Source organism: Rhipicephalus sanguineus, chromosome 5 (assembly GCF_013339695.2).
Source record: "Rhipicephalus sanguineus isolate Rsan-2018 chromosome 5, BIME_Rsan_1.4, whole genome shotgun sequence".
NCBI lineage: Eukaryota > Metazoa > Arthropoda > Arachnida > Ixodida > Ixodidae > Rhipicephalus > Rhipicephalus sanguineus.
The window spans coordinates 24,078,065-24,090,720 of record NC_051180.1 but is presented as its reverse complement, the minus strand read 5'-3'; the positions used below and the strand labels follow the sequence as shown (position 1 = coordinate 24,090,720).

At 44.2% G+C, this 12,656-nt stretch overlaps 1 protein-coding gene across 1 annotated transcript; it reads right to left on the bottom strand.

The window, feature by feature from the left end:
• Nucleotides 1-1,138: 1,138 nt before the first annotated feature.
• On the bottom strand, nucleotides 1,139-12,515 carry LOC119393367 (protein krasavietz). Its single transcript, XM_037660342.2, has 4 exons — nucleotides 12,429-12,515; nucleotides 7,911-7,981; nucleotides 6,814-6,990; nucleotides 1,139-1,638 (listed from the first exon to the last, which is right to left on the bottom strand). The coding sequence occupies exons 2-4, from the start codon at nucleotides 7,969-7,971 to the stop codon at nucleotides 1,154-1,156; spliced, it is 723 nt and encodes a 240-aa protein (XP_037516270.1). The 5' UTR covers nucleotides 7,972-7,981; nucleotides 12,429-12,515; the 3' UTR covers nucleotides 1,139-1,153.
• Between the last annotated feature and the right edge of the window lie 141 nt (nucleotides 12,516-12,656).

Here is a 12,656-nt window from a genome sequence, read left to right as displayed (position 1 = left end):
TGTAATTAGAATAGAGACACTTGTAGTTACTTCCTTTCTAATAGAGATATATGAGATCTGTTGGCAGATTTGAAATCTGCATTCAATTATGTACATGCATGCCAATTTTCATTGAAGGGACCCTGTAACACTTTTTTCAGCATGGTCAAAAAAACGCTGCCTATCAGTAGTCGAGGCAGCACGTGGCCTGGAATTTAAAATTAATTTTCAAAGTCAGCTAGAAATTGCTCCCTCTTCTCTCGAGAAAGGGTGCCACAAACCCAAATGACTGCGCCATAAATCCAAAGTGCACAGTAATTGGCAGATTTTAGCCTCGTGAGCTGCATAGTTACCGTGGCTGCCGTGGGATGCCACCACGTGCCCACGCACGCACTCACAATTCCATTGAAGGTAAGCTGCGCGTTCTAAGAAAAAAAGAAAAAAGGAAGTGCTCAGGGTCCCGACGCGTGCTGACGAAGGGATGCATCTTCCTGCCCCCTTGTCACCCTCTCTGCGTAGCTTTCAGCGCGTTCGTTAATATGAAAGGAGAGAGAAAGCGCTTGAAGTGTGTGACAAGTCCCTGTAACTCCACTTGTCAAAAATTTTTGCGACAGTTGATTCGAGAGGCAATAAGCTTTTCAGAGTGTAGCTTTTAGGCGGCCGTTCCTGCGTTGAGCAGTGTCGCCATCGGTAGCGTAACTGATAGACATGAAAAAATAAAACGAGAAAAAATATACCCAGGATCGAATGGGACTTGAACCCTGCGGTCATGTTGGGCAAGGAATCGCGTTAATCTACGTAATATAGCAAGGCGGAAGAGTAAAATAACCAGTCATCACACGATGCCAAGTGTGCAACGAGTGTTTGGTTTAATGCTTCGCACCCACTGCAAAGTGCTTAGCCATAATTCTTCATCATCAGCCACATGCAGTATAAACAAAGTGCACATAATGCCTTACAGATGTGTAGCGGGTACCTCGCTTATACGTAGAAAGACGAATAATGGCGTAGTGGGTGCTGTCCTACTTCACAAAAATTATGATTTATGGCGTAGTCAATACCTTGCGGAAAGCCAAAGCTTCAAAGACAGCTGGCCTTGCCCCAACACGAAGCTGCACTCAGAACTCGCACTAGGCAGTGTCGTTATCATCGGTGAATTTTTTAATGGAGCCATTCAACAATTACTTGGAAAAGTGTTGCAAGGCCCCTTTAAATGGCCATGATGGCCAACACGCACCATGAGACGCGAGTCGAATCCCGCCTTGCGCAGCACTGCCCACAGGGTGGACGGGTCCCGCTCGTCCAGCCAGGTCTGGAGCACGTCCAGCAGGCACTGCAGGGCCAGGCCGTCCTTCACAAGGTGGTCCTGCAGGGCACTCTGCAGCACCGAGGCGGGAACTTGGCCCCCCGCTATCAGCACCGCCAACACCCGCGCCAGCTTCTGGCGGTTCTCGGCGCTGAACCCTTTCAGGAACATCAGCACCTTCTTGAACTCCTCCTCCAGCGTCTTCTCCAGGTATTTGTAACGCCGGATCAGCTTGGTGATCAGCTGGGCATAGTTCTTCAGCACCTCCATGTTGTTGGGGGCCGAAAAGACGCACGTGTCCGTCTGCGAGGGCTTGGCCGAGTCCACATCCACGATCAGGGTACCCCCGGGTGCTGCACATAACATTCATTATACAGTGACTCTTAGTAAACCAAAATCTCTTAAACGAAACTGATGCTTAAACAGAACTGCCTGTGATATGATCGGTTTCGTACCTGAACACTGCAACCCAGTTCATCTCTCAATAAATTGAACTCCTGTTAAGGGGAGATGCTACTCGAAGACACTTTTTCTTTAATATTCACCCTAGAGCAATGAAACTTGAGCTGCTTATAGAACTTTTTATGCTGGTTTCAAATATATAATTAGTTTTCTTGCAAGTTGCATACTTTTAGTTCTGCGACATGACAAAGTGAAAAACTGAAGCATCTTGCCCCCCCTCTTTTCAGACCTAAACTTCAATAATTTTTTACAATTGATAGTTTATAATGTTTCAAATAAAGTGCGGAATGCAAATAACTAATTAGGAAGTCCATACAAAATATGTACTAGACGTGAAAAATTTTAACGTTGGAAGTTCATATTTCTGCTACCCTAGTGAAAGTTTACATAACTTTTTTTTATTTTATAATAAGAATATCGAAACTTAAACAAGATAATTGCATTTCTCGTACTTTGGAAAAACTTTGAGAAAAATTTCATGCAGATCTGAGCACCAGAAGTACCCGAAAAAGGAGGGGCACATTGACAAAAATGGCAAAATTTGTGTTTTGAGAAAAACGAGTTTTAAAGTCAAAATTGCATGTTTATTTATCAAAGATGTCATTGAATGCAACGAAATTTGTACACAAGAAAGAACAATCCTCCTTGTAGTGGCCACTGCCATTAAAATGCGCCAGCACCATAGGTTTGGCCCTCACGGCTCTTTCGAGCTGACTCCTCGACAAGAGATTTTTTCTTCAGCGCACGCCGACAGGCTCTTGCTTCTCCTGTTAGTTTTTGAGACATTTTTTTTCTGCCGTGTGCTGTCCCGTGATGTGCCAAGAGCAACCAGATCACGAGACGGGAGCACGCCAAGCTCTTCCAGAACACGTTCAAAACTGGAGTGCCCTCGATTAAACCAACATGTTCAATGCTGTCATATCAGCAATCAACGAAGACTCGTCGTCCTGCGATTTTTCTTCGTCTTCGAAGAGTCCGATCTTTTTCTGGGAGGCACTCACATATTCGAATGCCGCGGCAAACTCGTCGGACGCATCGGCGTCACTGCCACTACGCCTTGCGGCAGCAGACGATCTTTTAGTGGTTTGAGTGTTCGGCTTTGATTTGCGCCGGCGTCCTCGAAATTTGTGCGTCGCGTGAAACTTCACAGGCCGGTGACCGCGCTTCCTACGGCTTCCTTCATCCATAACGGATAAGCACTAGAGAAAAGCGTTGTTCAGCTGCGCTGCTCGACGAGACACGGATCCTGCAAGTAGGCTTCACAGCACACACAGGCGCGCAGCGGCCAATGGCGGCTCCCGATCCGTACCACGTGATTTAAAGCCAGTCGCGGCGCTCGAAGAAGGCGGCAAAAGCGTGCTTCTCTTTATTATTTCTTGCGCTGCAGCAGCGCGGGAAACTGTTGTTGTTTGAAGAGTGAGGCTCGGCTCTTCGCCTTATGCGGTCGACAATGGTGAGCGGCGGCGCATTATCAGCGGCAAGGTGCTCGAAGATGACACACTTTCGTCCTTTTGACAGCCACTTTGTGCTCTTTAGACGCAATTTTAAAGCATTTCCAGTTGAGTCTCGACATTGATTTTTTTTTTCAGAACAGTAGAGGTACTAATCTTAACAAAACAGGCGAAAACAAAAAATCGATAATTTTTTAGAAAACTCGTGTTTTTCGACCCGCATCTCCCCTTAAGGGGAGACCCTGCTTCTGAAACATGTTTCTTGTTTTTGAGCATATCACTATGAAACTTTCACAGCTTATGTATTTTTCTGTGCTGATTTCAAACATGCAATTATTGTTTTAATACAATATGTAGTTTTGACACTATTAAATAGTTTTTGTATTGTTAGGAGCAGGCTTTATTTCTAAACTGCAAGAGTTAACAAGCAAATCAGCATATCACAATAACCTGGAATGAATACTGTATGCAATAAAACAAGAATGGATGTTCTAGGCCCATTTGAACAAAAATTATGGTACGTTGAACATTCCCAGCTTGACCCCAGTTTGACCGAGCTCGACATCGCTCACTTGCCAAGTTTCCAACGCACCGTAACTTTTGTTCAAATCGGCCTAGAACATCCATTCTTGTTTTATTTCATACAGTATTCATTCCAGCTTATTGTGATATGCTGATTTGCTTGTTAACTCTCACAATTTATAAATAAATCTTGCAGGGGCGTAGCCAGAAATTTTTTTCGGGGGGGGGTTCAACCATACTTTATGTATGTTCGTGCGTGCGTTTGTATGTGTGCCTGCCTATATACGCAAGCAAAACTGAAAAATTTCGGGGGGGGTTTGAACCCCCCCAACCCCCCCCTTGGCTACGCCCTTGAAATCTTGCTTCCAACAATATACATGAAATATATTATATTTTGAAAACAGCATAGTGTACTAGTAAAATAATTGCATATTTGAAATCAGGACATAAAAATATACAAGCTGCGAAAGTTTCATAAAGATTTACTCAAAAACAAAGAAATATGTTTCCGAAGCAGGGTCCCCCCTTAAGGGGAGACGCTCCTCGAAACAACTTTTTTTTTATTTTTTGCAATAGAGACTTGAAAATTCTGTTATGTGTATAGTTTTTCATGCAGATTTCAAATATGTCATTACTTTCCATGTAGCTGCTACAGTTGTTGAGTTATGTCATACACAATGGCAAAATGTTACACTTTTTGCGGGAACTGTTTTATGTACTAAACTTTCAGTAAAATCATTGTGTTGAATCTTATTAGACTCTTTGTAGACTGTAGAGTGCCAATATCTATCCAGATATTCCACAGAGATAATGGAACTAATAAAAAAAAAATTGTACTCTGTAACTGATTATTTTCAGTCTCCTTTGAAACAGTAACCGAATATTTTCACAAGTAATGCTGATAGATATTGCAATTTCAAGTAGATATTTAAATGTAAACATTTCGACAGAAGTCTGTCTGGCTGGGTGGAAGAATTAAGAAGTTGAAATAAGAATTTGTGGCTGGAGGTATTTCAACTTCTTAATTCAAGTAGATATTTTTGCATTCTACATGTCTTGAAGAATACGTGTGCGAAGTTTCGTTACTATACAATAAATATAAGTTTATAAAAGGCTGCCCGCAATACGTGAAATTGTCGAAAAAAATGAAAATGAGAAAAACAAGTTTGAAAGTTTGAAACGTTGGCATTTATCAGAAAAAACACTATTTACATCAAATTGGGCCACAATCAGCCTCCACGTGTGCGTGAGCGAAAGTGTAGACTCGGTGCAATCGGAATTTTCACAACACAGTTCAAGGAATGCCGAAAGTCTGCGCTTTCCAGCCGCCTCTCGGCTTGTAGGTGCTGACTGTAGGAGCACCTACAAGTCTAGGCGCACTCTCAAAGAATCCAATCTTCCTTTGGGATGCACTGATAAATTCCACCGCAGCGTCAATTTCACAACCACTGTCGCGGGGTTCGGTGTCGGCGTTAGGCCTATCCGATATCGGAGCGTCGGGGGCATCGTCCATCGCTGTCGCTTTGGGAATCATCCGACGCCGTTTCCCTCGATACTTGTGGCGAGTCCTGAACTTTCGAACATCAGAACTGCGCTTTTTAGGGCTTGCCATGGCACGAAAATACAGAAGAAACGCAGAACAACTCGGTCGCGGCGTTTGAGGCTTCGTTCTTTTGCCGGGGAGATGGGAGGGAGGAGAGGGTGGAGCGCGCCGCCGTCCAATGGCGGCCTCGCGCTGCGTGCCGCGAAATTCAAAACGCTCGACGTACGCGTTGTTTTTCTCGTTTTTTCTTTATTCTGCGTGAAGATACGAGACTAACCCCTGGTGTATTGTGGAGAAGACAGCTTTACACTGCATGCGGGCAGGATTGCAAATGGCGGGCACTGCGTCATTTTCGCAACAGAAGGATGCAAACTACACCATTTTTTCGCGACTTTTGCGCATTTCTCGCGTCACCGCTTCTCACTTGGAAGGCTTTTTAGATAATTTCTCGTGCGAATTTGAGCTTGATATTTTCAGAAATAAAAGATTATAGTCCAAGGATGACAATACAGCCGAAAAAAAAAAAACCCAGATTTTTTTTCGGAAAACCGCGACTTTTCGATCCGCGTCTCCCCTTAAATGGGACATTCTCCTGGTCCCTTCAGGTTCCATTCAACGAGTCTACTGTACTTTAAGCTGTTGCTTTAGGCTCATTACATCCATATTTGTTATGTTCATTCGAGAAAAATATTGAGGAATGATGCAACTCGTAACTATTCTACGGTGTCTAGTCCCATGAGATCATAAAGAATCGCGGCAGTCCATTAAAAAATGAAAGCATGTAGAAATAATAAAGATAACCTCTGTGAACATTGCATTCACAGTGTACATGTGGTTTTATGACACTGGCAACGGATGTGAGATCACTATCTGTGTATCGAATCCACACTTTGTTATATGGGTGCTATTAACCATAAAGTCTTGCTTGTTGAATATTATATGGAATAATTCACTATCGGTGTTTCATTCTGTTTGGGTTGGACTATACCAATCTTTTACACGTACATTTCATACAATCCCTCAGCAGCACACATACTCTCCAATGCAAGTCAAGGCCATGCCATCAGCAAAAGAATGCATTGACATCTGGGCAGCAGTGAATAACCCTTTGGGCGCAAAAGTACCGCGGCCTGTATGGTACATCGTGCCCACTTTGAAACGCCCCAATCCACAATGTAACTACCACACACTTATTGTGGACTTGCACGGGTCTGCAATTAAGTCGTCGTCGTCACCTCCGTGCAACAGGCCTCAGGCCTGGCCGACCACCCAACCTTGACCGCTGGATTCATGGACCTCACCACCACTCATTACTTGACTTCATACACAAAGCAAATTTGTATGTGTATTTTTGAATCAATAATTATTATGCCTAAGGGCAGACTTTTGAAAAAAGAAACTGCTTAGACATATATTGCGCTGTTCAAACACGCACACGTGGGTTGTGCCACTTTGACCATACTATTATTTGACGCAACAAAGGAGCTGTCAGACAAAAAGGCTAGGAACACCACATGAACACAGGCCCACACAAATCTTTACCCACTCACCCAAGATGCCGCCAGCCAGGAGAATGTCAAAGATGACCTCTCCATAGCGGCGGTAGTCCAACTTAGAGCCGGCTGCATCCAAGAACTTGTGCACTGCATCTAGGTCAGACCCAGCCTCTGCAAAACCCTGCAGTATGGCATCACGAAACCCTGAAGGGTCATACTTCTCCTTTTCATCTGCAAAAGAGAGACAGTGACAAGAGTGAAGCATTTCAGTGGTCAGGAAAGTGGTAGCCATCAACAAGCACATACCAAGTTTGCCAGCTTTCAACCTACTACAGAAAACAAACCAACACTTGCAAACTGAATTCCCTATGGGAAAGGGCATGGGGGGAAGGCGAAACCGCACGGTTCTCTGAAATATGGATTATACCCTATTTCCTAACCACCCCTTTCTACTTCAGTAAACATGTACGCTGTGAGCCATTTTCGTGGCTACAGTTGCCAATATACACTGGCTGTTTGCAGTGTTTCTGTGTCCCCGACATCTGCCTAACCTACTCACGTTATTTATGGGCATTTCAAGGCATTACTGTCAGCAGCAAGATTTTGTCTGGGGGGGGTGGGGTGGTAAACTCATTTTGCATCATGTCTGGGGGAGAGGGAGAGCGCTGGTGTAGCTTGGGCGGGGGCAAATGCTGATGTGGCCTGAAGGGGGCAGGTGCCCCTCGTGCACCCCCCTGCCAATGCACATGTTTCAAGGTGACAACTTCCATGCACAGCATTGTATCCTTTTAGACTACAATGAGCTTTGCCAAACCAATTGAGTGACTAATGGGGGGTTCAACATACCAAAACAGCACTGGGAATATGAATGTAGCAAAAAAGAAGGGTGAAGTAATACTTTGACCACATCGGGTTACTTATTAACTTTAACATGCACCTATATACAAGTACACAAGTGTGCTAATCCCCCCCTTTACCTCAGTTAAATGTTACCATGGCTGAGATTTTAATCCACAATGTCCAACTCTGCAGCAGATATTGTTGCGACCAAAACAGACCTCACTGCTTTCATATAACAGCTCGCATACGAGTCCCAGCTTGAAAGGACTCAATGTATCACCGTACAAAAATACGTGAAATGTCTCCCAAACCTCTTTTCCTGGTCTTGATACGTTGACCTGATAGTGTCGGTTTTTCGGGTTTCTGACTCATACAAAAGCAGCTGAAAAGAATGGCAAAGGCAAAACAATCAGCAAAAGTGTTATACTTCAAAATTAGGTAAAACATCCACTTGAAACTGTGCAAACTGACCGTAATCCACACAAATGAATTACATTACAACTCACTATCATTATGATCGAGTCATTCACTAATACCATGAGTTAAAGATTACGGACGTCTCAAGACTGTTACCGCAGCCCAGTACCTGAGCATCACCCTAAAGACAAGTGCACAAATGGGGGTGAATAGCATAAAAAAAATTCTAAATGCCATGGCTGCAGATCTTCATGGCATGGAAGCCAACATAGCTCAAATAAAACAAGGCTGAAGGGACTGTCTACCGTCCTTCATCACTTTTCTGTTTTGTGACCAACCTTGCAATGGTTTCTCTAGAAAGCGAGTAGAAATTTCTAATACAGAACTTTTAAATCTGCTTTAAGTGTTTTTTCCATTGGTGTAAGAACACACACAACACTAGTTGGTGGACGCGATGACAATTGTAGTGTTGGTGAAAGTCAAAAACTGGAACCACATACAGTTTTTGCAGGCTTCATTAGGTTTTGTTTTATAATAAAAAATACCGTAGAGGTCGTTTAAAGCAAGCAAACTATCAAATACAGTATTATTACCACAGTCTCTCCAGCTTTGTTTAGTCAGCCTGAAAAACCACCGCAGTCGAGAGGAAAGGTTGGTCTGTTCCAGCAACACTGGTACACCGGCCTGGTGAAATGAATCTTAGTGGTTCCACTCATTGCCAAACGTGCAACTAAAATGAACGAGACGTGCTTCACAGAAGAACAGAAGGTACCTGCAGTTCTTCAGTTATGTTTATGTGTTCTGTGTTGCATATCCTGTGCAACATGACAGCCAACACTGACGCCATGGTGAAGCGGAACCTGAAGGCACAATCTTCAATGTAGAAGCTCGGTGAATACTGGTATGCACTTTACACATGAGGACTCACGGGCATGGTTGGAAAATTCCCTTAAGTCAGTCGCACTGCTCTACACCCAAGACGCCTTTTTTTTTTTGCTGTTTTTATTAGCGGCGCCGGACACTGTGCTCGCGTTTCTCCGCCGCAGGCAGGCAGGCAAATGCGTTGCTGGCAGCGCCACCAAGCACCTCTTTGAATGCGTGAGAAAAAGAGCAAAAATTACTCTCTGATGCGAAGGAAAGCTGCCAAAAGTGCATAAAACACAACTTTAAGTTATACATAGAGCTTTCTGCTCATACCGCTAGAGTGAACCACATCGCTGTTTGGTGACACTAGCGGTCATACATTCACAACTTTGAGAGCCAAATTAAAAATATTCATTTTTTTATTGGACAAAAGTGTGCTCGTTACTGCCGATGTGACAATCTTCTCATTTTCACCACAATCAAAAAAATTTTTCTGAGCGGTAGACAGTCCCTTTAAGAAAACATATCCAATGAGTCCAGACAGGAGAAAAAACTGTTCATTACAGAAGGGCACAGGTTGTTTATTTGCCAAGCAAGCTACACCAATGTTTAATTCTTCAAGAGTTTCATACATCACGATGCAGTTTAACTTGACAGCTAACCTTCTGAAGAAACGCTTATGGATCATTACAAGAGTAACAACAGCACAAGTCGCAACGCTCTGCTGCCAAGAGACCCTCTTTGATACTAACATTTCCATATGAAATGAACACTGCGAGAACACTATACTCGCAAGCAGTATGTGGTAATGTTGATGATGTCTTATTAATAGTTGGCTCATAGGCCTGCTAAGTAGAATGGTGAGTAAGTGAGGTAAAGATCAGTGCATCCTTGTCCTATGCACTGGGAAAAATAGAAAGTGAGCAGAAACTAGCCGATCACACAACTAACAGGGTTGCCAGATTTGGCTACATTGCACCAATGTGACTACTCTTTAGGCCGGTGGCAGCAGAAAAAAACACCTTGGCAACTTTCTTGTTTCTTCAATTTTAACCAAATTATCAATATCTGGTGGTGTTGTAGCTGCTGCCGTTCCAGTATGCAGTGTCAAAACAAGGCGGCCACGGCGTGCTTCCAGCTCACAAAATCATTTGATGCTTGCATTATACAAAAGCAAGGACTTCTGGATGCGTGGCGAGGGCTCTCAGGGAAAACTGTTGCATGGAGCCACAATTAGACCATCTATATTGCTGAACGCGTCTTTATAAACAGTAACTGGATGAGACTAGGACAACTGAAAGCGTTCCGCATCCAAGCCTCTCTGCACTCAGACATTAGATATCTAACTACTTGCGTCGTTTCTTCATATTAGGTTCGGATTGCGACTCAGGGACATAAGCTTCGGTATCGCGCAAAAAATGATTGCGAAAATGACTACAATTTATGCTTCGAACCCCACAACTCCAATGTTGAGCACATTCATGCAATACTCATTTTTACTGTCGCCGCATGGATGTTACTTCAAGTCCATTTAAGAAAAGGCATGCAAGACTTGTTGAGACTGATTTTTGCAAAAGCGCAAAAAACTTCGTCATCCTGCACGAAATTATTGCCAAAGTCATCAGTTTATGCTTGATTCTCAGCGATTATGACTGCGGAAGGTTGAGGCTGTACTTATTTACAAGTTCGCTAAAAGGCTCTGTATTTAGTCATTTACATAAAAATGTTGCAGCCGTTTTAACGCACTTGTGGCTACTTTAGGCTAATTTTGCTACCCCTGGCTAAATTTCACTACTTTTTGTCTTTTACACCTGGCAATTCTAAACACAAACTCGATCTATGCCTCAAAACATACTGCATATTCTTGACATAACGACCAGATAATCCCACTTCTGACATTCCTCATGCACGAATGCCATACTAATCTCTGCCAAAAGGTGGCAGATAAAATATTCACTCAGCTTGTGAATGGGTCCTGCGGAACTTTTGGGTAATTTTGCTACCATTTCATTGCTTTTGTACACTGCACATAAACAGCCATTACAAAGGTATTTTGACCCCAATCATACACACAGGTTAAGCCCGAATTGAATCCCCCGCCCCCCGCCTGCGCATATGTATATGATTATAACCAAACAGATGCAAGCTACGAATTAGGAAGCACGCTGCCCCTTTTATCAGTCATCAAACCGAGAGCTCGGGTAATAGAGGCAGCAAATTGCGCTTCCTCGTCAAACGGGTTCAGTCATGCTGGGGGCCGGTGTCACCGAGAGGTTGTAATTACTATATAGGCAAAGAAAATAAAGCGAAAATGAACCGTAGCGCGATAGCACCACTGCAACCGTTGCAACTCGTAACAGGCGTTACACTGCAAATGTCCCGTGGCAACAGGTCTGCGGGAGAGAAGGCGCTAGGGTAAAAACGAACACGAAGATGACTCCTGCGTGAATCGGCACCAATGGCCAAGGTCGCCTGGCGAGTGACGCGCCCGCGGCGAGAACAAAAGTTAAAATAAAAGAAAACGTGAAAGCTGGCGTAGAACGAAGAAAAATTATATAAAGGAGATGCGAAAGAAACGCCGGCTATCTCAAGACTGGTTGTTAGGGTCGCCGTCGAACGGAGACCGCTTTTGCTCTGATATATTGCAAACGAGTCAACCATAAACGCATCCTCCAAGCGCAAAGCCTCGCCAAAAATAAAAAGAAACGAAGGAGCAGTGCATTCCTCCTTACTACACACTGCTTATCACTGAAGCCGCGTACGCGCCGTTGTAAGAAAAAAAAAATGAGTGCGCAGGAGGGCAGTCGGCGGAGTAGAACTCGGACCCTGAAGTTACGCAGCACCATTGCTCTCAGTGCACAGTTCTTGCGACACGAATACACGAAAACACATACACGAATAACATGAACGTATTAGCCGGGCGCAGAACAGACTCAAAATGTCAGCCGGCGTCTGTGATGTCTACCGGCATCATCAAAGCGGAGCTTTGAATGAACGCATTTGCGCAGTTCAAATTTCCTCAACCACCGATGTGATAGGCCGCGGTTAAAATCTTAACGCGAGCCTGTTGCAGAAAACCGTGTAGACAGGCACCCAGACCACAGCGAAGTGAGACGCTCGTCCTTCACACGCGCACATCGGGGAAGCACTCGTCGTTGGTTGAATCACACACGCGTTTCCGACAGCGAGGCCTACCACACTGCGCAATAAAAATGTTCGCAAACCCCGGTTGTCGAGTTTAGCACGCTCGACCGTTTATTTTCGCCCCACGACGATACGGTCGCGGGTGATACCACTTCACTCCATGCCCTACGAAGACGGCAATGCAGGTTCACGCTTTGAAACCACGGCACTCCGAAGAAAAATTGCCTGACAACGGCGCAGAGCGACGAGGCTTAATAGCGATTAGGGAGCACACCGCCGAGCTCGTCGCCCGGCGTTATTTGCTACTAGCCGTTCCGCCAAAATGACACGCGAACCATGATGCCCACACGTTGTCTGGCAATAAGAGCAATAACGAGTAGTCGTAATACGCTGAAAATACTTACTGAAAGTTTCTCAAGTTCCGCAGCCCTAACCCCAATACGTCGTGTGGACGAGCGCTGCTGCACACCTGAGGGTAAAAATCAAAACCAAAAAGATCGTTGCCGAAAAAAAAAACCTTGGTTTCTGAAGTTATTTTCGACTTTATTTAACGAGTTTAACTCGATAAATAAATATACAAATGAAGTAAAAATATACTCCGCTTTTTTGCGAACCTCTTTTTCTGGGTCGTT

Bases quoted from the DNA above. Each gene is read 5' to 3' on its own strand.
- LOC119393367 (XM_037660342.2), bottom strand. From the start codon at position 7,971: ATGAGTCAGAAACCCGAAAAACCGACACTATCAGGTCAACGTATCAAG. The intron at 6,991-7,910 runs GTTTGGGAGACA...TCTCTTTTGCAG, and splicing joins TATCAAGACCAGGAAAAGAG to ATGAAAAGGAGAAGTATGAC. The intron at 1,639-6,813 runs GTGAGTGGGTAA...TGTTATGTGCAG, and splicing joins CCTGGCTGGCGGCATCTTGG to CACCCGGGGGTACCCTGATC.